This window comes from Betta splendens, chromosome 1 (assembly GCF_900634795.4).
Source record: "Betta splendens chromosome 1, fBetSpl5.4, whole genome shotgun sequence".
Taxonomy (NCBI): Eukaryota; Metazoa; Chordata; class Actinopteri; order Anabantiformes; family Osphronemidae; genus Betta; species Betta splendens.
Window position 1 is genome coordinate 1,476,434 of NC_040881.3, and position 27,066 is coordinate 1,503,499.

The 27,066-nt window shown below is 48.7% G+C and overlaps 2 protein-coding genes and 1 long non-coding RNA gene across 4 annotated transcripts; 2 read left to right on the forward strand and 1 right to left on the reverse strand.

The window, feature by feature from the left end:
* The first annotated feature begins 446 nt into the window (after positions 1–446).
* LOC114861084 (hexokinase-1-like) lies at positions 447–11,917 on the forward strand. 2 transcript variants are annotated; one of them, XM_029160079.3, is made up of 18 exons: positions 447–819; positions 1,912–2,074; positions 3,922–4,070; positions 4,846–4,965; positions 5,154–5,249; positions 5,326–5,425; positions 5,500–5,683; positions 6,177–6,332; positions 6,409–6,642; positions 6,719–7,023; positions 7,094–7,242; positions 7,317–7,436; positions 7,601–7,696; positions 8,539–8,638; positions 8,733–8,916; positions 9,050–9,205; positions 9,528–9,761; positions 10,720–11,917. In XM_029160079.3, the coding sequence occupies exons 1-18, from the start codon at positions 757–759 to the stop codon at positions 10,868–10,870; spliced, it is 2,760 nt and encodes a 919-aa protein (XP_029015912.1). In that variant the 5' UTR covers positions 447–756; the 3' UTR covers positions 10,871–11,917. The 2 variants fall into 2 exon arrangements, with proteins under 2 accessions (XP_029015912.1, XP_029015922.1); XM_029160089.3 differs by lacking the exons at positions 447–819; positions 1,912–2,074; positions 3,922–4,070; ... (8 more) ...; positions 7,317–7,436; positions 7,601–7,696 and adding an exon at positions 8,026–8,052.
* Positions 11,503–13,979, reverse strand: LOC129604202 (uncharacterized). Its single transcript, XR_008694893.1, has 2 exons — positions 13,604–13,979; positions 11,503–12,996 (listed from the first exon to the last, which is right to left on the reverse strand). It is a non-coding gene; the product is annotated as an uncharacterized LOC129604202 (long non-coding RNA).
* On the forward strand, positions 12,059–25,538 carry zbtb45 (zinc finger and BTB domain containing 45). Its single transcript, XM_029160212.3, has 6 exons — positions 12,059–12,933; positions 13,979–15,310; positions 15,659–15,793; positions 17,185–17,325; positions 21,299–21,569; positions 22,436–25,538. Exons 2-6 carry the CDS (start codon positions 14,243–14,245, stop codon positions 22,840–22,842), a joined length of 2,022 nt encoding a protein of 673 aa, XP_029016045.1. The 5' UTR covers positions 12,059–12,933; positions 13,979–14,242; the 3' UTR covers positions 22,843–25,538.
* The last annotated feature ends 1,528 nt before the right edge of the window (positions 25,539–27,066 follow it).

The following is a 27,066-nucleotide window of genomic DNA, read 5'->3' on the forward strand; positions in this document are numbered from 1 at the left end:
ATCATTAAGTCAATGCAGTTTAACACTGGACACTGCCACCGCCTCCAATGAGATGAAACCGTAACACATGTAAAGCATCAAAGCTTGATTTGGCGTATTTGAGCTGTAATTAGAGTCACTGTGTTCATGTGTGTGATTCTTTGAGGTCGTGCATGTGAACATGCCGTGTCCTTGTAGCCGATGCTGCATGTGATGCAGCAGAGAGATGATGACATCATCGCGTGGCTGCCCTGCCCCTCTGCACGTCCACCCCGTAGCCGTGGCAACGTGAGGGACGTGCCGTCGGGGGGAGGCGTTTGGCCGAGCAGCTGGGAGGAGGGAGGCAGGTTATCATGCAGATGCAGCTTCCTCCTTCAGCCCCCCCCCCCCCCCCCCCCATAGCCCTCCCTCCTCCCCACCCTGGCGTCAGCTCCCAGCCAATGGCAGCGTCCGGCGGGGGCAGGGCGAAGCACAACCACCATTCCAGTGCCGGCTGCTGCATCTCTTCAGGGCTAACCGGGTGCTAGCTGCTCAGAGGGAGGGACTGTGTGTGTGTGTGTGTGTGTGTGTGTGTCGCAGACTAGCAGGCACGGCTGCTGCTGTACTCCTGTTTCACTGCTGGTTTTAACCTTGCAGCGGCACCGCGCGCAGCTCAGGCCTCACTCGTCCTCCACCACAGGATAAGGAGGGATCAGCGTGGGGGAGCGCACACAGCGGCCAGCCTTTCCCTGCTCCTCTACTGTCTGAACACCTCGTAGTGGTGGACGTGCAGGCAGGATGATAGCGGCTCAGCTTCTGGCCTACTACTTCACCGAGCTGAAGGATGACCAACTCAAGAAGGTCAGTGAACGCGGTTGTCTGACAGCAGCGGTGGTGCTAATGTTGTGTTTAATGTGAAAGCAGCCAAGGACACGGCAGCCAGTTGCCGTTAGCTGCCAGGATTAGAAGTCAGCATTAACCTGTGGGTGTTTGAGCCCGGAGCAGGATGAGGTTCCTTTGGATGGGACTCCACGCTACACAGATCAGAGCTAGGGGGCTTTGACATAGACGTCCTTGAGAGGGGCTGCGGCTCCGATGGTGGAGACGTGCTGCAGACAGAGCCTCGCTGCCGAGTGCTTCCGGAGCGTCAGTTGCCATGGCGTCTGAAGCAGACAGGTGTCTGTGAGGGCTGCTGGGAAAAGTCGTGAGCTGGTGGCTGTTTCTCCCGCTCCCCCTCCTTCCCTCCTGGGGTCCTGCTCCTCACTGGGGCTTCCTGTAATGAACCCATTATACAGATGTGGCCATCGTGAAAGCTGAGCCTAATTCCAGCGCCCGAGGGGCCACTGGGCGGATGGGGGGGGTCTGATGAAGGGGGAGGGCCCATCTGTGATGTCACGCGTGATGTCACAGTGTCTGATAAAGCACACAGCTGATACTGTAAGTTTACAACTGAAGGTCCCAGAGGGAACATGCGTGTTGGGCTAAATGCTTCCTGTGTGAGACACAGAGCTGCCTCCATTCACCCACGGCCCACGGACTGAACATTTACCTCTGGGCAGGATGTGAGTGGTGTTTGTAGAGAGAGACACGCACCTCACAGTCAGAGGAGCTGACAGACACAGGTCGGATTTGATGCTTATAGTGAACGTGCACCCTTTGCTTATATAACAGCAGAACTAAATATGAGAAGCTTCACACCGGACGCTGCCGTCCGTCACTGTGTGAATCAATCCATTGACTGTTCAGACACAGGCGTAAGTGGCAACGAGTCCAATCCAAAGCTGATGCTTTGATGCATCAGCTGGATGAGGTGGAAACGTGGCCCACCAAGAATCTGTAGGTTGCACTCATGGATGTAGTTCTGTTGAAGGCATTTGTATTGATGTCTCAGTTTAAGGTCAAGACCTTGAATCTAAACCCTTGGCCCCTTGTCCGTTCTGCCCCCTCTCTCAGATCGATAAGTACCTGTACTCCATGCGCTTCTCGGATGAGACGCTCAGGGACATCATGAACCGCTTCCGCAGGGAGATGGAGAACGGGCTGAACCGTGACACCAACCCCACTGCCACCGTCAAGATGCTGCCCACCTTCGTCAGGTCCATCCCCGACGGCTCAGGTAGACAAGCACAGCACGATTCCTCCAACGACAGCACGGCAGCGCCCCCTGCAGGCACGAGGACCATCAGCGTACAGTCAGATGCTGATAGGTTATTTAAAGGGCTGCTGTTCCAGCGGCACGTGCCAGTAGAACCTAATGACTCTCTAGCTTATTTTTATCTAACCTGCCGACCTGTTTCCACCTCTATGTTATATTAAAGCTGATATTAAAATAACCAAGGTCTCCATTAATCACTGTACTGTAAATATCATCATCATTATTAGGTTAATATACAAAACTAGTAGGTAACTAATAAGCTTATAGAGGAAAAACATGATGTTTCCAATCATCAAGAACATGATGATTGTGACACTGATAATGAAATTCAATCACAGTCAACCAGCTTTAGCTTTTAGACTCATCAGACCAGTCAGGTTCTCTGGACAAACACGGTGTGGCTTGTCTTTGTAGTAAACACTGCCTGCCACATAAACAGACCAGTGGAAGGAAACGCGGCCTCACATTATAAATAGCCTTGGGTTATTATATAAACTCAGTCTGAAGGATCAGGCAAAGGTCAGAGTTGAAGTCCAGGCTGTTCAAAGCAAACACAGCAAAACCACAGCAACAAAAGCAAAAGCCCACCTCTTCCTGTCTCCAACATGAGCTGTAGTAAATGTAAATGAAATCAATGAGAGCTACGACGTGACAGAGTCGTTGCACTGGATAATGAGATTAGACGTAGATCTTCCTGCTAGAGCCTCACAAATCCAGAAATCCCCAGATTCCATGTCTTGAGACCCTGCTAAGAAGCAGAGTGTGAGCGGTGTCGCTCAGTCGCCTGCTAATAGTGAAAATGCATCAGATGCCAGTGACAGCGTCCACACAAAGCTATGGCTCAGAGTTTATAAGGTCAAAAGGCACTTGATGTGTGTAAAATCAGCTTTAGATTAAACATACCTACAGGAGAGAACCTGTGTTTTCTGGTTCCACAGACAACGATGATCTGATCGTTCAGCCTGAACTCAGCCAGGAGGCGGATGAGACAGTTCTGTTTGGGATTGAAGTGAACAATGTCTCCACACCTTCAGCTCTTCTGGAGATTAAATCTGAAAACCACTATTCAAACTACACATATACTGTGTAATCACGCGTTCGGCAGCTCCTCTATATGTCAGGCCCCATTCCACTCAGGTCAAGGACGGCCACAGAGGGAAGTAGAAGGTCAAAGGTCACGTGGCCATTTTATTCCTAGACCTGCTGCGGTGGAAGCTCAGAGCTCTGTCTCTATGTTAAAACTTCGAGCCGTGACCTGGACTAAGAAGCCTGTAAAAGGCAGAACGATGTCAACCTGAGCGTAAATGAAATTCAGTTGTGGCATTCTGAGCAGAGGATCGGCTTACGCTCGGCTTCCTGCCTGGAGCGACACGCGACCCGACCCGGCTGGTGGCTCTGCTCGGAGAAAAGGCCTCTGTTCTTCCTGCAATTAGGTCATTTTCCTAACAGACATTTCCATTTTCAAACCTTTAATGTTTCTATCAGACACCAATCACAGCGATTTGTGCCTTTAAAGAAGAACTAAGCCGTCAAATCATCTTTGATCGTCTGCTGTTAATGTCTGGAAATGAAAAGTCACAAAACACGGGCTTCATTTATTTACTAGTACAAGTCATTTAGTTTCATGATCATGAAACCTGTTTATGGATATTAACATAAACATTGGTTTGAGGCTCCCATGCTTCTGTTAAATATCTGCAACATGCACACAAAAGTGTGACCTTCCTAGATGCCACAATTCCAGTACATTCCACCCAAACACTAACACGTTGTTTTGTTCACAGTCGTCGTTTTTCTCATTCTTCCAGAAAAAGGAGACTTCATAGCTCTGGACCTTGGAGGCTCCAATTTTCGGATCCTGCGTGTCAAGGTCACACAGGACAAGAAGCAGCCGGTCCAGATGGAGAGTCAGGTCTATGAGACCCCTGATGACATCATCCATGGGAGTGGGACGCAGGTAAACGCAGGCCAACTCCTTTAAACCAGACACCAGATCACGCTTCACAGCCTTTGCTGCAGAGTTTATGGCCTCTGCTTGAAAACGGGTGTATAGATCATTACCAGCATCCTATTAGTACAAGCAGCTCTCTGCTACTGCACCACCCAGCTCCAGTTTCCACTCATAACACTGCATGTTTATGCTTCTGTACAGATGGAAGTAGTACTTGAGTTCAGGCGTGTGTAAAACAAGCTCCTCAGTAAAAAGACTGACAGTGATGTCAGACGGACAACGAGCCTGCAGAGAACAGCCGGCGGCCACAGAAACACGATAGCCACAACACCAGCAACTGTCTGAGGCCGAGCGATTGGTCCCGAGCACGACCGCAAAGACAGAAGCAGACAGATGCAGTTTAATGCAACGCTGAGGCGACAGCTGGACAAGAGCGTAACGCGATAGAGCAACAGCTTTGTTAACAAAGAGGTGGATTTAGGTCATTCTGTAAAAGACACTGAGTCAACATGAAGCCCTCAGAAACAAGAAGCAAGCTGTCCTAATCTTGTGGCAGTTATTTATAAAGCTCCATGTCTAGACGTGTGAAAGTGTTACTAAGCAACTAGCCGAACATCTGGGCCACGCAGCTGCTCCTCCTGAGTCTCAGAGACTGTCGGACTCAAACGTCCACGTACTGTGGCCCTGACTGAGCCGGCCGGCGCATGAGCCTGTGACCCGTAAACTGTGCTTCGGTGTGTGCCGCTGTGTTCCACGGCGCTGAACCTCCGTCTGTCTGCAGCTCTTCGACCATGTTGCCGACTGCCTGGGTGATTTCATGGACAAGCAGAAAATCAAGGACAAAAAGCTCCCGGTGGGATTCACGTTCTCCTTCCCCTGCGCCCAGTCCAAGCTGGACGAGGTAAAGTAGCTGGTTGGAAGGTGACGCGATGACGGAGCATCAAACACGTGATCATGAAGTGAACCTAGTGTTGCTGTTGAATCCTTGGATCCTCGATTTGTTCAACTGTCGCTTTGAATGGGATGTTGTGCTTAGAATTCTAATCAGCAGATACGACTGTAACTTTCCCAGCTGCTCTTGTTTTACAGGCCGTCTTAGTGACTTGGACAAAGAAGTTCAAAGCCAGCGGTGTTGAAGGCATGGACGTGGTGAAGCTTCTGAACAGGGCCATCAAAAAGCGCGGGGTTAGTTTGGTCTTTTACCCGTTCGGCGCTCACATCGATCTGCTCAGCGCTTCTTTCATACTTCTCTTGGCTTCAGGACTACGAGGCCGACATCATGGCGGTGGTGAATGACACCGTTGGCACCATGATGACCTGCGGCTTCGACGATCAGCGCTGTGAAGTGGGCATCATCATAGGTAGAGACACACACGTATCAGAGAATGACGTGGGACTGAAGCGGGAGAGGTCACGCAGCGCTGCCTGGTTTCAGGGACGGGAACCAACGCCTGCTACATGGAGGAGCTGCGTCACATCGACCTGGTGGAAGGAGACGAGGGCCGAATGTGCATCAACACCGAGTGGGGCGCCTTTGGAGACGACGGATCCCTGGAAGACATCCGCACAGAGTTTGATCGGGAGATTGACAGAGGTTCCCTCAATCCAGGAAAACAGCTGTAAGAGCTTTCTCCGTCTTCATATACTGGTATAAGACGACGAAACCGCAGCAGAGCGGCGTCACAAACTATTAGCGACCGCAGAAAAAGGCATCGGACTTCAGGAAACTTTGATTTGATGCCAACTTCAGACCCTGGGACTTTAGTAGCTACATTAATTCTATTCTAGTTCTAGTTCTACATTTTAGGCTCCAGTACATCTGTGGAGATTTTGTTGGCATTGTTGAGTTTTCCTCATATTTACGTCAGTGGCACTAAGCTAAAACATGTTTGTCTTTGTTAACAGCAGCACAAACACAACAACTGATTATCACCTTCAAGGACGATTCACTGCGACACTGATGGATTAAACTGCATCAGTTGTACTGTGTTTGCTTTAATAACTTAAAAGCATCCAGGGACCTTCATTCATGCTCCACCTGACAAACTACACCACTCTCAAAGAATGAAGGATCAACGGCTAAAAGCTTGTGGGGCCTTTCTTCCCGGGCAGGTTTGAGAAAATGGCCAGTGGGATGTACATGGGCGAGCTGGTCCGACTCATCCTGGTGAAGATGGCCAAGGAGGGCCTGCTGTTCGAGGGACGCATAACCCCCGAGCTCCTGACCCGAGGAAAGATCGAGACCAAACATGTGTCTGCCATCGAGAAGTGAGCCGGAAGAACGTAGACTAAAAGAAAGCAGATATTCCACCAAAGCCTTGAGTAATTCTTCTTTTCATTCCAGGACAAAGGAGGGACTGAAGAAATGCATGGAAATCCTGACGCGGCTCGGAGTCGAGCCTTCGGATGAGGACTGTCTGGCCGTGCGCCACGTGTGCACCATCGTCTCCTTCCGCTCAGCAAATCTCATGGCTGCGACCCTGGGAGCCATCCTGTGCCGCCTGAAGGACAACAAAGGCGTAGCGCGGCTCCGCACCACCGTGGGCATCGATGGCTCCCTCTACAAGATGCACCCTCAGTGAGTAAACTAGCGGCTCCACCAGGGCAGACTGCAGCCACACAGGTCAGGCTCATCCATGTGCTGCTGTGAGCAGATACGCCCGGCGCCTGCACAAGACGGTGCGCCGCCTGGTTCCGGACTCAGACGTCCGCTTCCTGCTGTCGGAGAGTGGGAGTGCGAAAGGCGCAGCCATGGTGACGGCGGTGGCCTATCGACTGACCGACCAGGCGCGCCAGATCCAGGAGACGCTGGCAGAGTTCCGGCTGAGCAAGTCCCAGCTGCTGGAGGTGAAGAAGCGCATGAAGGTGGAGATCGAGCGAGGCCTCAAGAAAGACAGCCACAAGGAGGCCACAGTCAAGATGCTGCCCACCTTCGTGCGCAGCACCCCAGATGGAAGCGGTGAGTAGGGCTGCAGCACACAGCGGCATGAAGCATGCAAATGATGAACGGCAGCTTTGCTGTGATGCAGAGAACGGAGACTTTCTGGCTCTGGACCTTGGAGGAACCAACTTCCGTGTGCTGCTGGTAAAGATTCGCAGCGGCAAGAGGCGCTCGGTGGAGATGCATAACAAAATCTACGCAATCCCCATAGAGGTGATGCAGGGCACCGGGGAGGAGGTAAGGGCCGAGCACGCGCAGCCTCGTGTGCAGCAGCTCCCACATGTAACAGCTGCAGCCGCGTGTCTCTGCAGCTCTTCGACCACATCGTCCACTGCATCTCTGACTTCCTGGACTACATGGGCATGAAAAGCGCCCGCCTGCCTCTTGGCTTCACCTTCTCCTTCCCCTGTCATCAGACAAGCCTGGACGCGGTAGGTGTTCTGAACTAGCTCATTTCTGATAGAGAGCGACTTGGATATGACCTGTGAGCAGGCGTTAAGAAGCCCTTCCCTCAGTGCTCAGCTCAGCTCAGCCTGGATGTGCTGGCCTTTGGGTTTGACGCCGCTGACCCAGTAGAATGCTGCTGTCTCTGCAGGGAATCCTGGTGACCTGGACTAAAGGCTTCAAGGCGACAGACTGCGAGGGCGAAGATGTGGTGGAGCTTCTTCGGGAAGCGATTAAGAGGAAAGAGGTGATTAGAGACAGGAAACGCATTGATTCAGTCTGAACGCCCCTCAGAGCGGATTCTGTGGGTCCGGTCTGCGTGCGCTGGGTGCTGTTTAGAACATGGTGAAGCTTCTGAAGCAAAGTTTTTCAAATGTGATGATTGCGTCCTTACATTTAAATACACAACACCTTTGGACCGAGCGCGTACGGCGCAGTATCATAGATACACGCAGCCCCACCTCAGTGTACACATACTGTGGTACTGACTGCATCCTACAGACACACTGTACATGTACTGTACCCAGCAGCCGTTCCTTATTTATACATGTCATCCCCTTTGAGGCTCCTATATTGATTCCACTCTTGTAGATGGAGAATCCAGTAAGTACAGAGTGAGGTCAATCGTTGAGAGCAGGTAAAGCTGTGCTGGACTGGAGCAGCGTGTGGCTATTGTTGTGATCGCATGTCTTAACACCTGGAAGCTGTGTGTTCAGACGCTGTGGAGGAGTGTCTCTCTGTGGCCGCGGTAAAAACCCACTCAGCTCTACGGCTCATGGGGTGAACTGCATGGTGCTCAGTGTGGCCTTTAAAAGTTGCTGCCTGGAAACCTACACAAAGTGAAGTAACATTGAGTGACAGCCTGAACAGATGCTGGAGGGAGCAAAAGAACCCCGTTCTGAAAATCTGAAATACTCAAATTGAACATTTCAGCATCTTTGTTTTAAATTAACTGTGCAGTGAGGAAACAACTTGTGTAGTTATTTGGATTCTAATGTAACGCATGACAGACACACACTGCCGCATGGACAGTGTGTGAAGTCCCTGTCGTTCAGACAGACTCATTTCCTTGCGTTGCTTGTTTTGTAGGAGTTCGAGCTGGATGTAGTTGCCATCGTGAACGACACCGTTGGGACAATGATGACCTGTGCGTATGAAGAACCCTCGTGTGAGGTTGGACTGATTGCAGGCGAGTGACAAACAGTACAACAGTAAATGATGTTATGAGGCAATGTGACCATTGCGGCGATGGGAGATTTCTGAGCTGTGACTTCGCTCCTCAGGGACAGGAAGCAACGCCTGCTACATGGAGGAAATGAGAAACATCGAGACGGTGGAGGGAAACGAGGGCCGCATGTGTGTCAACATGGAGTGGGGCGCCTTCGGAGACAACGGCTGCCTGGACGACATCAGGACCAAGTACGACCAGGCCGTGGACGAGAACTCGCTCAACGAAGGCAAACAGAGGTAGAGGAGCGGAGCTCATCTCAAGAGACGCTTTGAGCCAAGCACCGATAAAGACTTCTCATTCGCGCTTTCATTTGCTGTGCTGAAAAAACGTGCTTTGTGAAATAAGGCTTCTCTCCCTCCTCCGTGTCAGATATGAGAAGATGTGCAGCGGCATGTACCTGGGGGAGATCGTCAGGCAGATTCTCATCGACCTCACTAAGCGCGGCTTCCTCTTCCGCGGACAAATCTCAGAGACGCTAAAGACTAGGGGCATCTTTGAGACTAAGTTCCTGTCGCAGATCGAGAGGTGAGTGAGTCCCGTCAACGCTGCGTCAAAGCCCAAACTGATCGTCCTGACACAGACAAACAGGTGCAAGTTGTTTTTAATGGCTGCTGTCTGCCTGAATGAATGGCAACGCCTGAAATAGAGGATGATCTGCAGAACTACAGAGTCTGAGAGAAGAGACGTGGCGTCAGAGGGTAGAGGGGGAATGAGGGGCCTGGTTGTTTAGACGAAGCAGCAGCCAGAGGAGGGACATACCTGGAGTTTAGAGACGATGGGGCGCAGCAGCTAGGCTTCTGGGAACAGCTGGAGCTCCCCGGTGACTCTGCCCCGTCTCGGTCCACAGCGATCGCCTGGCGCTGCTGCAGGTCAGGGCCATCCTGCAGCAGCTGGGGCTGGACAGCACCTGTGACGACAGCATCATCGTCAAGGAGGTGTGCGGCACCGTGTCGCGCCGCGCCGCCCAGATCTGCGGCGCCGGAATGGCTGCGGTGGTGGACAAGATCCGTGAGAACAGGGGCCTGGAGCACCTGGACGTGACCGTGGGCGTGGACGGCACCCTCTACAAGCTGCACCCACAGTAAGAGCAAATGCTGAAAAGCTTCACTTTCAGAAAAGCAAACGTGTCTAAAGGTTTGTTTCTGCTAATGAACGTTGTTCTTCACAACTACTGCTGAAGTGATGGATCCGTTGAGGGAGACAGACGGTTTTAAAATCTTTCAATGTCTGTTCTAACTCATCCATGAGGATTTGGTGCTGTTCAGGTTTTAGACAAGAGTTTGGACAGAACAAGCATTTTAAAGATCAACATTTAAAGCGGAAACAAGAAAAATATAGGACAAACAAATCAATAATGAAATAAATCTTACTAAATACTTTTGTAGAGATTTATTTGTAGATGTGAGACTATTTATATTCATACTCGAGTTCAAAGTTTGACCTAATGAGGCCTGATTCCTGCCCCCCCCCAACACACACACACACACACACACACACACACACACACACACACACACACACACACACACACACACACACACACACACACACACACACACACACACACACACACACACACACACACACACACACACACACTTTCTGCTGCTCAGAGGAATTCGTGTTAAACTATAGCATGAGCATATGAAACGCTCACAAATGCACTTTAACAGCTGGCCACAGCCTTTTCTCATCAGGGAAATAAATAATTCATGTGTGGAGGTTTTCCTCAACCAAACTTGACAAACTGACTCACTTCAAGCATGATCTCCTACAGTGTGGCTCCTAATTGCTCACTCTTACTACCTGTGATCTTGTTGTGCTCCTTTAGAGGCAGAGAGGTTCTTTATTTAGTCATGTGTTTCTATGAAAGCTTCTGAAGATCTGAGGTCTACTGTGAATCAAAGACCTATTGATCACCTGTCCCATAATGCAGAGTTCCTCAGCAAGCTGTAAAATCCCAGGACCAAAGCATCCCATTGCTTTGATTCCAGCAGGGAACTGCCTCCTAACCGCAGCTTCCTGTTTCTGCTCCGCAGCTTCAATAGGATCTTCCACCAGACTGTGAAGGAACTGGCCCCCAAGTGTGACGTCACCTTCCTCTTGTCGGAGGACGGCAGCGGTAAGGGGGCGGCCCTCATCACTGCTGTGGGCTGCCGTCAGAGGGAGCTGGACGCACAGCAGCACTGAGGAGCTTCACCACATTTGTCCTCCAGAACTACCTGCTGCTCAGTCGTGACCTTCACCCGTCGAACAGCCCGACTCCATTCCCCCTTGGCAGCCGTGACTCCACCTAGGCCCAGCGCCCCATAGTCAGAGACATGCCGCATGCATATGGAATAAAACAATACAAATATGTATTTATACTACAACACAAGGTTTATTATTTCCAAGTTTGTACATTTTGCTCAGTAGTTTGTCAACAACCTGATAAATATTAACTCCTTAGGTGCAATATTTGTGAACTGCTAATTTTATTTTTATATGGAGGCAAATATATAATTGTATTTATATAGCCAATGCCACTCGGGATCCCAGAGGTCATTAGGATTTTGCACCATAGACACAAGAAAATGTCTGCACTTTTTATACGAGCGTTACCACAGCAGCATTACAATGTAACATCCAAACGAAGGACATCTTTCTCGTTGAATGATGAAACTCCATTTTACAAGCTCCACCGGTTCACAGATCTGCTCCAAAAGGGCTCGATGCAAAGGGTTGAATGAGAGAGTCACGGCTGTTAAAACCATTGGCGTTTCATGTGCAACACGCTCAGAGTGCTAGGCTACTAACCCCCTTTTGTGTAATTGTCATTGTAATTTTCATATTCAAGAATTGCAGCATCACCAATTATTCCCCAAGAGCTGAGATGGTAGGAAAAAGGCCCCACTGGGAGAATTTACGTATCCTGTGTATTTGTGAACTACAACTTCTTTTAGTGTTGTGATGAATCCTAGATTTACTCATTATATGTGCAAAGAATAAATGTTTATTGGGCCCAAGAAAAGTGTGGGTAATACGAGCTTGTGTGTGTATTTGTGGCCGAGTGTCAGTGAGTCCTACTGTACAGTAACTGTAGCTTTAAATGTCCAGCGCTGTGTGGAGACTGCATGCCTTACATTAAGACAAATGAGAGCACTGGATCATTTCCTTTTTTTTGTTACACCAACATAGAGTTGTAATCGACACAGTGAAAAGTGAATTCATTAAATTATATTTTGTTGTGGAGTAGAAGCTGCTGTCTCTTCCTTCAACCTATCAGGCAGTGCCGGAGGCCTGCTTGAACTTGTAGAACCAGATGGGAACTCTGATGTGCAGACATGCCGTAAAGGAGAAACTGGGGCAGTTTTCAGACAAAGGAGGAAAGAAATGTGCTTCTCATGACACTTTAGCCAGTGGTTGGTTCATGCATATCTAAACCTGTTCATGCAACAATGTTCATGAAACATTAAAGAAATGACTCATGAAATAATGTCACGAGTTTAGAGTCTAATGTGATCTGATCAAAGTCACCCTGAACATAAAACATTTAAACACTGCATCATTTAAATCTAATATTGGTAAATAGGTTAATATATTAGCCATTTTGTCTGTAGACCAACAGCCTTTTCATTTCTTTAGCTCATGTGGATACTGGGTGCAAAGGCTGACCGACTGGTGTGACTGTGCTTCTTCTATACACTCACTTATACTGACGTCTCTGCTGGGTTCACCTGCTGCTAAAATCACTGAATAGACGCCACCAGGACAGAGGACGCCTCAGGTGCAGTGTCCCTTTCTTTTGTAGTGTCTTTTAATACGCAGTTACAGGTTGTGTTGCCTATTTATGCGCTGTGACGCATCCGACTAAATGAATGAAAAGCCAAGTGACATATATACAAATCATATTCAAACGCAGACCTAAAGCTGCCTATATGCTGTTGCCTCGCGTGTGTGGGTGTGCACAGGTGTGTTTGCATGCATTTGTATGCAGTCATGTGTGATGACGCTGCGTGTGTGTGCGGGCATTTGTCCTCCTCTGTGAAAACAAAGCTTTAATGTATGAACGGCTACCGGCGGCGGACGATCAGCTGCTTCAGCGGGAGAAACTCCACATCCCTTCCTGCGCCTCCGTGTGCACGTACGCGTGAGTCTCAGTGTGTGTTTGTGTCCAGCGCTCACCAGGTTGGGTGCGTTACACCGAGGGCTTCCTGCTGCATCCATCTGCTGGCTGAAACTAACCAGAGCCGCGCTGTCGCCGATCGTTGCGGGTACGTAGTCACGATTTAAAAGCATAGGCTGTCACAAGCGGGGAAACTTGACTGCAACGCTGCCTGAAGAAAAGGGTGGTAGCCCGTTAGCTGGCGTGCTAACTCCACTAGTTGTGCTGTAGAATCTGCGCGAGCTAGCTAGTTGCCTAGCTAGGTTAGCACTGCGCTGGAGCGCGGGGGAGCGCTCGTAGCTCGCTTTATGTAACGCCAGGCGCGTTGCCAGCTGCTCTTCGACATCAGACAATTTACGTTTGTGTTTTTGTCGGTGGCGAAGCTCGGTCTGCAGATGTCAATCTGTGCGTTTCGTGCACATTTCCGTGTAGGAGTTGAGCGGCTAATGTCAACAGCTAACGCTAGCTAGCGTTAGCCCGCCACGGGTTAACCAGTTCGTTGGTTCCTGAAGCTAACGCTGCCTGCTCAGGAACCCGTCCACTGCGACGGACAGTTGGACTTTCAGACAACGACGTGGTTTAATGGTCCCGTTTGGACCGACTCGCTCTTCGTGCGTGTGTTCAACTCAACTAACAGTCCAGTTAATATTTGGCTCGGCGTTTCCAGGCGCCCGCCGCGCAGAAACGCAAATAAACTGACCGAGGAGCGGCTGGGCTCGCGCACGACACGTGCTGTCATTTGTCCGAAACAGGTGTTCCAGCGGGTGCACGCGACTTACCTGATCATTAATTTGTCACGTCTGTCACCTTCGACAACAGCTGTGTGACCGGATCCACCGAGAGGCGGTCCAGTGTTGAACCCGCGCAGCTAATCGCGTGTTGTTCATTAGATCATCGTGTGAAACGCTTAATTGTGCATCACACGAAACGTAGACAAATGCTGAGTCTTTGTTTCCCGTCTCCCAAGGTGACATTTCGTCGTGTACCGTGCGTTGTTCGCGGCAGGCGACAGTCATTTCAAACAAAGAAAAGCTGCAAACCCCACGACGTGTTTGGCTTTGTGTTCCACAAATGACTTCATGACTGAAATAGACTAGCGTTTTCTGCATTACTGCAAACATCTAGGGCGTTCATTAGAACATCTATGCCAACAGGTTCTTAGCAGACAGTCAGCTGTTCCTCCGCTCAGGACAACAAAGGCAGCTCCTCACGAGTCCAGCCCTGCAGCGGTTTGAGCGCCTGTATCAGACTGATGACTGTTTGAAGCGATAGGCGCCACCGTGGCCCATGCACTGTACCCATTTCCCTCCCTGTCCTCCTTATCCCTCAAGCTGACGCAGAACCCCCGGCACCTGCCTCCCCTTCCCCACCCCCACCCTCACTCCCACCCCGTCCCCAGCGACTCGCCCCCTCCTGCCATGGTGTCCGGCACTGAGACCGTGCACTACATCCACCTCCACAACTCCAGCCAGTCGGTGCTGGAGGCTCTGCGCACGCAGCGGCGCGAGGGCCTCTTCTGCGATGTGACGGTGAGGATCCACGACGCCTCGCTGCGCGCCCACGCCTGCGTCCTGGCAGCCGGCAGCCCCTTCTTCCAGGACAAGCTGCTGCTGGGCCACTCTGAGATCTCTGTGCCACCGCTGGTGCCGGCTGAAACCGTGAAGCAGCTCGTGGATTTCATGTACAGCGGCTCCCTGGTGGTGCTGCAGTCGCAGGCCCTGTGCATCCTCACGGCCGCCAGCATCCTGCAGATCAAGACTGTCATTGACGAGTGCACCCAGATCATCTCTCAGAGGAAAGCGGCGGCAGGGGCCGCGAGCGCCGCCGCCGCCGCCGCAGCGGCCGCCGCCGCCGCCGCGGGAGGAGGGATGCTCGGAGGAGTCCTCCCCAAACAAGAGGAGCGCGGTGGGGGCAAAGGCAGAGAGAGTGGTGGCAGCGGGAGCTGCTCTGTTAGCGGTGCCGCCGGGGCTGGGAGTTATGGAAACTTCTCTAACTTCATGGCTGAATGCGGGGCCAGTAACATGGGCGGCGGCTTGGGGGCCAGCGTCAATGTCAGCGAGAGCGGCCCCGTCCCAATGGAGCAGGCCAACACCGTGAGTCTAATGGCGCTGGGCGACATGGGCCCCGGGTCCCTGTGCGCTGATGCCATGGGCTCTGGCGCTGGCACAATCCTCATGAAGCAGAGCTCCAGCTGCACTCAGGACGTCAGGTACAAGCTCCGAGACCTGCTGGCACAGACGGCCAACGGAGCCGGCACTAGTAGCACAGGGAACCTGTCTGCGGGCTGCAGCTCTGGTGTGGGCAGCGTGGACAGCATCAGCAGGGACAGCCTCCGCGGCAACACAACCGACCTCTCTGATGACCTGGTGGCGATGGACAGATACAGCGAGGAGGAGGACCTGGACGGCAGAGATCGGGGAAGAGACGGAGACAGAGACAGGGGGGTGAGCCACAGCCGCAAGCAGAGGCAGCCGCTCAGACTCCAGGTAGGGGGATAAGGGGAAGGGTTGCCATGGTTACAGTTTTCAGGCATGCAGAGCTGCAACGGTTTTCTTTTCTTTCTTTTTCTGCTTTTCCCTCACACTGCATTGGCGTATATTGCTGAGATGTTTCTGCACTTTGCACAATTGAAGAGAAGCTCTTGTCTGAACTTCAGCAGTAATTGTCTTGGTGATATTCTATGGACTTCTGCATATTCACTGTAGGTGATTAAACTTCCTAGACCTGCCTAAACGGGCTGTAGCCAGGTCAACGCTCTGCTGTTCCTGCACTCTCTGCTGCCTTTTCGCTCCATCGCTGTTGTAACGCTTTGCTTTTTCTTCACGGCTCTTTAGGTGCTGGGTGGAGACGGAGTGGTGGTGAAGGATGAAGGAGTTCAGGACCCAGATGGGACCGTCTATGCCTTGGAGGATGGAAGACGAGATGGGGAACAGGACGGCTCCCAGGAATCCATGGCAGGCTTTGGGCAGGTGGGTTTAATTTGGGTGAAGTGTGGATATAAAGCCTCTAAAATATACTGACTGGAAAAGAAAGAAGGTGGAGCTGACTAAGTGCAGATGCATTACGCTACTGTACATTTAAATGGTTGCTCTGAACTTTGGAAATCACCATATTTTACTGGTGAAGTAAGTGGAAGGGAAAGGTGGTGGAGTTGATTTATGCCGCAGCGTGCAGCACACTGCAGACTGCACACAACAGCTGCCACACAGTCAAAAAGATTCAGCTCTCAAGAGCTGCAGAATAAGTTGGTGATTGGCGACGCCAGGATTCACTCAGTGTGGGAAGTTGAGGCGTGTTCGTCTTCATGGAAGGCGGGCGGCGACCACTTCCCCCAGCACTGCTCCCGATATTCTGATTTGTCTTTGGGCAGAATTTCAGTTCGCTCTTTAGTTACGTGACACAACATGAACCAGTTCCTTGCTTGCATGTTTCAACACAGGCTGCATGGAAATGTGCTTTTCACAGGTCGTGTTATACAGTGTGAGGGTTCTGCTATAGGACAGTTTCCTGTGTGTTTATGTCTTTATGACTTTGAGCAAACTTTAGCCGTCGGACCAGCGGAGCCTTCAGCTCGCTCCGTCTCATACGTGACCCTCGCACACATCCAACTCAAGCAGTGAAAAGGAAAGGGAGAGGGGGCGAAATGTGAAGATGGCAGCTTGAATGCTGCAAATGAGATGGAACAAGCCTCTGACTGCAAAGCACGCAGAGCCCTGAATGTGGGAGCGGCTCTGTATGAACGTACCACCAGATGTTAGAACGTTGTTACTGATGAAGAGCTACAGTGGATGGAAACCGTGTCGCCGCTCTACAATCCTGCACGTTTCAGCTGCTGGACTGGATTTCTTGTGGTTCCATTCTGAACGCTGGCTCTCGCGCCGCGCCGCGCTGCGCCGTCCGGGGGCTGTGGCTCCACCTGGGCCAGTCCGTCCTCATATTTTCCCAGCTACACGTCAAGCTATGCTCGCGATCGCTGCTGCTGTTTTGACAATAAGGTCGTTCGACCCGTCGAACCACTTTTTTTCAGACGCCTGCACCTGTCTGTGTACGAGAGGGGTTAGAGGAGCAGTTGTACATGAAAATAATATGGGCTGTGGTCTGTACACGCAGGGGAAGCATTTAACTGAATCTGCATGCACGCAGGTTTGCTAAGGCACGTTTACACCACAGGCGACGACACTCCGCTATGGAGCAGGTAGGCTTCAGACGCCTGCACCCAAGCCCAGGTCTTTCTCCTCAACGTCACCTTGAACTTGACAGTGGCAGCTTTGTTTTTGTTGATCAGAAGCCATAGCATGGGTGCGGTCAGTTTGGACAGCTGAGATCTGTGATGTTGAGTCTTGTCTGTGTGTGTTTCCAGGATTTCTATGATGAGCAGGGAGTGTTCTCGGAGAGTTTCTGGCCCCAGAGCGAACCTCCTCAGGCCATGGCTTTCAACCCCAGAGCTCGGGTCAACAAGCCTCTGACTCCACCTCCAACCACTCAGTCCATCAACAACCAGGTCGGTGCAGTTATGTGCTGTGTATTGTCTGTCCTGCAGCCTCAGATGATGTTCTAGACCAGGTGTAAGGTTCAAAGCTCATAGTCTGAGCATGATAACACACAACCTTGACTGCTCCTTTGCCACTGCTATTCAGTGCAGTACTGGACTCAGTGCTGGAGCTTTAAGGTTAGTTGACTGAGGAATGTTACCTTTGCACTCAAAGAGGAATATTGATCAGTGTTTCCCCACCTGGATTTTCGAGCTTCGCTGCGCAGAATGAGAAATGTGCAGAGTTTGACAGTAGAACACTTTCACATTCGTCTGCTGAAGGGTTGAAAGTTTTGAGATCACCTTGAGTTAAAGTTAACCCGCAGCTACGAACATGATCTAATGGCATCACAACTATTCAGATGCCAAACGTTGTTCAGTGTGAAGGTCCTCGAAGCTTTGCATGGCGGCTGATTAGCTTTTAAAATGGGCAGCATTTGCATATTCATGAATCCTGAGTTGTTTAATCTGAGAGAATATGTAGGTGTATTTTAAAGGAGGTTTTTTACATGAATCCACTCCCCCCCGGAAAAGTCTAAAGGATTTAAAGAAAAGGCTTTAAAGGGTAAAACCAGTCATTTTCCTGTACAGACTCAAACCAACATTTAATGTTGAGCTTTTAATCGGAGTCACTGACCTAAACTATTGTTTAAAACACAGTAGTTTTTTGTGTCTTCATAGTTCGTAACGTGTGTCACTTTTAACAGCCGACGTCATGTCTGCTGCACAAAACCACACGCCTTCATACGAGGTCTACGATCAGCACGAGCTATAAATGACCAGCATACATGTACGCTTCATAGAGGAAACACGGCAGACGCTAAAGCTGCTGCTTCACCTGAAGTAAGGAAGCCCATGAGCAGCACGAGCCACGGGACGAACCAGACTAGATGAGTGGAGGCCAACAGCTGCTTAAATGAAATAAATACTAAATGAATACGTCTGACAGTAATTAATGCATGTAAATGATCAAAACGAGAAAAGGTTTTATGTGAATGCTATTTTAAACATATTTGTTTTTGACGGTCAATAAGACGAAATAAAAATACCTTCTGTTTTCTGAGGTGTTTGGTTTAACGGAGACGTCTGCAGGATATGTTCTGGCTGTGTATCGATGATTTGATTGACAGAAGGTAGAATTTAACGCAGTGCGGCACTAGATAAAAATACTCAGAACAACGAAACAAGGAATTAAGGGCCTCCACGTGCCGGACGCGCCTCCTTCCACTGTATGATTGGCGACGCCGTTACCTTTGACGATGTGCTTTCATTTGAGCTTCTGTGTAACAGACGCCTGATCACACGGAGACGTTCACGTCGGTGGAACCAGCGTGATTTCATTTATTCAATTCAATTCAATTTTATTTATATAGCGCCAAATCACAACAAAGTTATTTCAAGGCACTTAACAAAGTAAGGTTTAAAACCTCATACAACTAAACCCAACAAATCCCACATACAGCAAGCATTTAATTTGACAGCAACAGTGGAGAGGAAAAACTCCCTCTCTAACGAGGAAGAAACCTCCAGCAGAACCAGACTGGATGTGGGCGGCCATCTGCCTCGACTGGTTGGGGTGAGAGGATAGAGAGATAGAAAAGCACAGCAACAAGCAACAACAAGCAACAACAGAGCACAGGCAGGATGGTAGGACCAGGGACTGGATGCAGGCAGAATGGTTGGATCCGCAGCTGCCTATCACAGACACCAAACTTTGAGTCCAATGATAGCTGTAGGTGAGGACAGAGAGGGAGAAAGAGTGGGGGTGGGGGGGAGAGGAGAGAAGCACAACTACTGGACAGAAAGAGACAAGGTTAGTTAAACATGGGACAATGATGGGAGGTTATGGGACAGAGGAGGTAGAAGGAAACAGAGGAGCTCAGTGTATAAATTAAGTCCCCCAGCAGTCTATGTCTATTGCAGCTTAACTAAGAGATGGTTCCTGTGACTAACAATAATTGCCAGTGACCTGAACCATCTCTAACTATAAGCTTTATCAAAGAGGAAGGTTTTAAGCCTAATCTTAAAGGTGGAGAGTGTGTCAGCTTCTCGAACCTGAAGAGGGAGCTGGTTCCAGAGGAGAGGAGCTTGGTAGCTAAAAGCTCTGCCCCCTGTTCTACATTTAAACACTCTAGGAAGCACAAGTAGCCCAGCGCTCTGAGAACGAAGTGTTCTGCTGGGAGCATAAGGAACTATAAGTTCTTTAAGATAAGAAGGAGCTTTATCATTGAGTACTTTGTATGTGAGTAGGAGAATTTTAAATTCTATCCTACATTTTACAGGCAGCCAGTGCAGAGAAGCTAATGTAGGAGAAATGTGATCTCTCTTTCTAAGTCCTGTCAGAACTCTGGCTGCAGCATTTTGAATGAGCTGTAGGCTTTTTAAGGAGCTGTTAGGACATCCTATGAGTAAGGAGTTACAGTAGTCCAGCCTAGAGGTAACAAATGCATGTTTCTCTGCATCGCTCTGAGAGAGGATGCTTCTGATTTTAACTATATTTCTAAGGTGGAAGTAGGCGGTTCTGGAGATTTGTTTAATGTATGATGTAAAAGAGAGATCCTGGTCAAACATGACACCAAGGTTCCTCACAGTAGATCACCGTGGGCCAGAAGAATGAACTGTTAAATGGCAAATTGAGTTCTTGCCATAGATTATTTCATTATTTTCATGAACTGAGTTTTTAAATTCTGCAACAATTCTAAATGTAATGAACAGTTCGTAATGTAGGATACATGTGATTATTCTAAGCATTAGTTTTAGCTGATGTGCAGCACTGCGCTGTGGAAATGATGAATAATGAGAAGCAGAAGAGACACAGGGCTAAACAACCCTTTCCAATTAACCATCCGTTAGGTGGGCCATGAGCCGGGCTGGTTCAGAGGGTGTCACCCACAGGCGACTCAGGTTCATCCACATGTGGCGAGGAAGCTTCACACAGAAAGGCCTCAGCCAGCAGGTTGGAATATGCTGAGGGCGGTGGGGAGCCTCTGTGTAGAACACAAGATATACTGTGTTTGCCCTCGTGAGGAAATTTGTTTTGCACTCTGCAATGCAACACCTGAATAAAACAACACCTCACCAATAGCAAACCTAGTCTGTAGCTGCACTCGCCACATCACTCGCTGTATATGAGGCCCATGGCCAATGGCACGGTACAGTATATGAGCTGGTATCCAGAGTCCCGATGCAGAGTGGAATAAACAAGTGTTGCTATTGATTCGGGCTGCACTGAGAAACCAGAGGGTCAAAGCTGGAACTCGCTGTGTGGGATGTGAGCGGGGTCACACACTATTTATTGCACTTGTTCAAGGTCCGTCCATACTGTAGATGAGCTGAAGGGAAGAAGGCAGCATGGAGCCAGGAGCACAGGCTGTGGTGCGATTCAGCCTGAGCCCGGCTCCACGCTTCTGTTCGTGTGACCCGCTTCGCTTTCGCTTTAGTCGTAGAACTTTGCGTGACACACTTACATCCTGTGCTCAGGTGGGCTGCATCACTCTGTGCCCTTGCTCCTTCATATACTGCTGCCGTAGTCTCTCGACTTGCCCATTTCATACCATATTCTCTTTCCTCGAGGAAAATTCATTGTGTCATTTCAAGTTGAGATATTTCCTCCAACCAAAAGAAGTATCTGGCTCCTGCTTCCTGGACTGTATTCATTCTTTCTTCTTCAGTGGTTCTCAGACCTCTGCCCTGCTTGTTTTCCAACTGTTCCTGCTCTGTCCACAGCTGATTACATGGATCTGCTCAGATGGACCGACACTGGTTCTTAATCCAGGCCACACTCTACTGTCTTCGTTCAGATCAGATGGTTTTAAAGATGCTGGGTCCTCTATTAACACAGTCTATGCTGCCATTGGAACTGAGACATACGCAGACCACCTATAGAAACCATGTAAAATCTAGGTTCCAGTTTCAGTCAGTGACGCCGACCTCGTCTCCTCAGCTTCTGTTCCAGTACCCAGTGAGCCAGTCGCAGCCAGCTCCGTTCTATGTCGGCGGGCACATGGGTGGGATCGACAGCATGGCAGGGACGGAGCCCAGCCAGCAGCCTCCACCCCCGGCGCCCATGACCCCGGCCCCACCTCCCTCCGCCTCCTGCTCTGCAGGCCCCTCCCCTTCCTCCCAAGGATCTGAGACCTCGTTCGACTGCACGCACTGTGGCAAATCTTTACGTTCCAGGAAGAACTACAGCAAGCACATGTTCATCCACTCCGGTAAGACACAACCCTCTCATTTGTTTGGAATCATTTTATTCATCTGCTCAGTTCACTTAAATACAGGATTAAATTAGTTTAATCTGACGAGGGTCATCACCGACCAGTCAGCGCTGCATGGTGGAAACCAAAAATGGAGCTCAAAGCTGCGTAAATATTAGACTTGTGCCTCTCGTCAGAGACAAAGTGAATGAATGAGGTAGCTCTCCATCTGCTAGATGCCACAACAACTTGTAAGAATACATCATAACTGTATGTGTGACAGTTTGTTGTGTTTTTCTGTTCCCATGTGGCCAAAGGAATCTGAGCAGCAGCTGTAAATTTTTAATAGGAGACTCTTCAGCTTTATGCCAAACATCAACTATCCAGTGTCATTCATTATTGATAAAGATGGAGGCTCCTCGTAGCTACCAAAACAATCAACATAACCAGTGCAGAAACAGCTTACCTCGTTTTACTGAGATGGTTTTAAATAAATAGTAAAATTATTTTTCAATTAGATTTTTCTATAACGTAAATAACTTTTTCACAACTTCAGTCCATGAATGACCTACATGTTTCAGATGAGACAGCTACTGGATGGGAAGAACTGACGCATTATGAAACAGAAATAATAATAAGACTATTTCTTTTATGTACATATGCTCTATATTATGATATTGCACATGTATAAATTATAAATGACTTACACTTATCGTATTCACTTTCATTTAAGATTCTACTTGTCTAAAAACACAAAAGCTTTTTTTTTGCTCTCACTGTATATTTAAAACTAATCATTGCAACTTTGATGTGATCGGTCACACACCGATGTGCATTCAACTGTTGACACAGAAGTGTGAGCTCAGCCACACCTGTACTTCCAGGTCAGAAACCTCATCAGTGCTCCATCTGCTGGCGCTCCTTCTCCCTGCGCGACTACCTCCTCAAACACATGGTGGTGCACACGGGTGTCAGGGCTTTCCAGTGCTCCATGTGCGGCAAGCGCTTCACCCAGAAGAGCTCGCTCAATGTGCACATGCGCACTCACCGTGCCGAGCGCACCTTCCAGTGCAACGTGTGCCACCGGGCCTTCACCCACCGCACCTTGCTGGAGCGCCACGCCCTGCAGCACGCCCACCACGCCCCCCAGGGCCAGGGGCGCGGAGCCGACATGACCTCACCTACCAAGCACAGCCCCCCGGCTCTGGGAGGGCCCTCAGGTATGGCTGGAACGGCTGGCATGGTCGCTGGCATGGCCAACATGCCCAGCCATGGAGCGTCCTCCACCTAGAGAGAGAGCGAGAGAGAGAGAGAGAAGGGGGCAGATATGTGGGAGAGGGGAGGTCAACGAGCCCATTCCTTGAACCGATGCTTATTTGGTCCTAACAGCCTTCTTGGTTTTAGTTCTAGTGGGAACAGCACTTACGGGTTCCTGTTGATTTATCTTAATGCCACATTTAATCAGGGTTCCTACACAGGCCTGCAGGGCCTTTTAACCTTTTCAAATGATGTAAATTTATAAGGCGTTTTTAGAATTGCACAAGAAGTATTTTGAAAAAACAAAGCTGTTTCCTGAAATGTATCTTAATTAGTTGTAGCCCTGCTGTGTTGTGATATTGATTGCTGTGACATGAGCTATAGAGCAACATCGCTAACAATCACACACCTTCTTGAACAGCCATTGGAAACGCAGCCAAATGTTTGCTCTGGGTGGAAATAGATCATGTGTAGGAACCCTGTTTCAAACAGCGCAGAGAGTCACCAAAGAGGTTAGGAAGGCGGAGCGGGTTTCCAGGCGGGGGGTGGGATGGGGTGGTGTGGAAATGCAAGTAGGAGACATGAGAGGATGGATGGGTTGGTGGAGGCTGCAAGGCTCCATTCACCTTCAGTTCATTTAATTCTGCTGTTTAACGCGAGTGAATGATAACTCTAGCTTCATGGATTACAAATCCACAAACTCACATTTAACACGTCTCGGCTGTGGAGGTTTCCCCAGTTTGGATTATGAAGATTTCCTCGAATTAACTGGGTTGAATGTGAATGGAGCCAGGTGCTATTCAGGAGTAAACCAGGGTGACAGCGACTAAGAGAAGGTTGTTGACGAATGATTGGATGAGGAAGGAAAGTAGGCGAGCATAGAGAGAGTGAGACAGCGGGAGGAGGAAGAGGAGGAGGAAGAGGAGGAGGCTTGATGCACAGCACCGTGAATGAGATTCACCATCATCCATCAGACGGCTTTGTAACATTTTCCACAGGCGCTACCGTTCAGCCCCAGGATCATATACCTCGAACCGGGTCGAGCCGCTGTCGGCTCGGAGGGACACTATTTTCTCATTTGAAATGTCTGGGAAACATTTCAGCATGTTTTACACACACCTACAATTACCTCTGCGGTCCAAAGACAGGCATTATGCTTCACATCATTTAAGCTACATCAGACGAAGAAACGGTGAAAACTAAAGCTACGATAGATACGTTTACTTTTTGAAAGCTTGCTAAAGTGCTTCTATGTAAAATTCCTGTACATCGCTATAATGCTCAGTTTGTTATTCGTTGCTCATGTGATTCTTTGATGCAGAAATAAGCAAAAGATATAAAAAAAACTTTTAAAGTGAAAGAGCCATTCAGAGGAAGTTAAACCTGGTGGAATAACTCTGACCAATCAGTGACTTTTATCAGGATTTTTATTGAGTGTTTGGTTGTGTTCGTCTTTCGGGCTCTGGTTATTAATAAATGGGAAGTGTTTGCTTAAATAAACAATAAAAGCTTTTCTCTCAGCACTATTAAAAAAACATTTTTAACCTTTTAGTAAAACTAAATTCAGTCATGACAATGTACAATCACCCCTGCAAGTTCTGACATAGTCAAACTGGTGGTAATGCTAATTATCACAATAATATTTATTACGATTTGATCTCTATGCACAACTACGTTTGCACATCATGTTACTTAGACCTAGATGTTGTTGTCCCAGGAGTATTTGGCCTGAGCTGGTTTTGCTTTCTCCTTATTTACACCTGAGAGGTGATCTTAAAATGTCCCTGCTTTTTGCTTGTTTTCTTAATGTTTGTCAGTCGAAGCATTATATGATACTCAGTAGTTTACTTAAGCTTTGTTAGAGCTTCATAAGTGGACCTCCCTAATGAGTGAGACGGTTTAATCTTTACAGTTAAATAATTTGACAAAAACCAATTTACTTTAATTCAGATTTTGTTTGGTTGTGACCAGTGGATCCAGCATTTCTGGATGTCACTTTAAATATTGACATTAAATGTCTCATTTAATTGTGGGAAACTGCTTATTTACACGAGCCACCGCGGCAGCGTGTGTCCATTGGCCTCTGATACTTGTAAGCTAATTTGCAGACTCACTTTGTTTGTTTCTCCAGTGTTAAAGGTGAAATCAGAGCAGTAGAACATAGAAGCTGGACTGAAACCTCGCGATCTCACTGCTGGTTATAAGCTATAGATGAAATTCTAACGCCAAACCTTTTGGTGCTTTTTTGGAGATATTTACCTCATTTGCCAGTTGCCAACGCCGTGCTGTGGTCTGGGTTCTGTAAATAAGCAGGTGGAGCTGTTTCAGCAATGGAAGCGGTTCTGGTGCATTTTGTCTGAGGCGGACCCTTGTACAGTACTGTAATATGTGTGCTTTGAAGCCATGTCAGCGCATTGTAACGTACTGTGTTATGCCTTTTTTTGTTTGTTTCTGTTTTTTTATTCTATTGGGAGCGAGGTTGATAATTGTTTTTCTACATTAATGTTTCTTTAACAGAGGTTAAATATGTCAAAAGAAGAAACGGTCATTTTATAAAAAAAAATCACTTGTCATCGTAAAACCACATCTTTTATGTATTAAAAGACTAAAGGCATGATTTTAACTTTTTCTGAGAACTAGATGTTGTACTCAATGAATTAATTGAATTTTAAAAATGAGTAATTTCAAAGACTTTCTCCAAATAAAAAAGGCTTTTATGGCTTCAGGCCAGCTGCTTGTGCCAAACCTCTTTATTTAAGCTACTGTGTGTGTGTGTGTGTGTGGGGGGGGGGTTAACCATCACTACACGGTTTGACTATCACTAGTGTCAGAGTTGGACACAACATTCCTGAACTATTATCACTGTTGCATCAATGTGGGAGCAGTTTCCACTATTAATGATTAGCTCTGTTACATACAGCTCTGCAGCTCCATCACTTAGTGTGTGAGATGTTCTTCAGTAACTGAGGGTTGTAGCATCAGACCAAGTAGGAAAACCTCAAACAATTGATGTGTTTCAATGTGTGATGTTACATCACACATTTTACAGAGCGAACACACGTAATCCAGAGGCCGACAGAGGGCTGTGAATGAAGAGAGGCTATTGAGCTGAGCGAACAAATGATTAACACAACGGGTCTGAATGGTGAAATGATTCCAGGTACAAGAAACTGACATGAGAGATTAGATGAGGGAGGATCCAGTGAACAATTATCTGCTTAGTTGATGATTGAGTCAACTGAAATGCAGCCGGTTGCTATGGCAGCAACCTGAAGCTCGCTGGCTCATGGGCTGGTTGAAACATGTCAACACACTTTGTGACAGACCTTCAACAGTTCCAGCAGTAATTAGTAGAAAAGTCAGTTTTGTCTGTTGTGTTGTTTTTGTGAGATGGTCGTCGCTAATGCCAACTAACTTCAGTGTCTCCTTCCTCTCGTCGTCTGCCTTTTGAGCGTTTTCTTATCTCTGCTATTCTCAAAGTCCCCACAAATTTATCAGCGGGACAATGGAGGAGCTGTGGACGCCTCGGCCCTTTGAAGGGCTGCTCCGGTCGTGGCTGAACTCTGGCCAGAAGGCATCTGTTACTCAACAACATCTGTTCCCGTTACTCGCTTTCTCCCAGCATGCCGAGGGACACGCAGGCCTCTCCCAAGGGTGGCCCTTTGTGTGCCTCATTGTCAATTCCATCATTGTCTGCTGGAGCCTGTTCCCATAATGCCACAGGGTTCTAAACTCTACCAGGCTCATGATTTACACTTATCTGTGTCTAAGCACAATCAGCGTCTTTGTGGAGCAATTAAGGAATTCAAAGAGGCCACGTAAAATGTCAGCTCAACAACAGAAATATAGATTTTGGGTCCTACTGTATTTGAAGTGGAGCCTCCAGCTACGGTACAGCCTGCCTGCCTTCAAAGAAAACACTTGGGCTGCTTTAGTTGTAAAGAGAGAGGAGGCAGGAAAGCTGCTGGAAAACTAAAAGCCAAAGTGTTGAATGTCCAGTGGGCGTAACTCTACATTGAGCTGAATTTTAGAGCCACGAATTACCTGACTCGTTCTGTAGAAGCAGAAAGACGAGTGGTAAATCTAGCGTAGGGACATTGTTTTTCCTGAATGGGCCCCCTCTCCCGTCTCCAGGGAGACACTTTCAACTTGTGGCAGTAGCCAACAGTGCGGCCATAGAAAAGCCCACCATGGGGTCACCAGGGAAAGACAACAGATGTTACTGATTAACTTTGCTCACAGACCCCTGAAGAAGTGG

What these genes read in the sequence shown, in the direction of transcription:
- LOC114861084 (XM_029160079.3), top strand. Translation starts at nt 757, where the DNA reads ATGATAGCGGCTCAGCTTCTGGCCTACTACTTCACCGAGCTGAAGGAT. An exon ending in TGAAGTGGGCATCATCATAG is followed by an intron (nt 5,426 to 5,499) that starts GTAGAGACACAC and finishes GCCTGGTTTCAG; the next exon opens with GGACGGGAACCAACGCCTGC. An exon ending in TGAGGTTGGACTGATTGCAG is followed by an intron (nt 8,639 to 8,732) that starts GCGAGTGACAAA and finishes TTCGCTCCTCAG; the next exon opens with GGACAGGAAGCAACGCCTGC.
- zbtb45 (XM_029160212.3), top strand. Translation starts at nt 14,243, where the DNA reads ATGGTGTCCGGCACTGAGACCGTGCACTACATCCACCTCCACAACTCC. An exon ending in CTCAGTCCATCAACAACCAG is followed by an intron (nt 17,326 to 21,298) that starts GTCGGTGCAGTT and finishes TCGTCTCCTCAG; the next exon opens with CTTCTGTTCCAGTACCCAGT. An exon ending in GCACATGTTCATCCACTCCG is followed by an intron (nt 21,570 to 22,435) that starts GTAAGACACAAC and finishes CTGTACTTCCAG; the next exon opens with GTCAGAAACCTCATCAGTGC.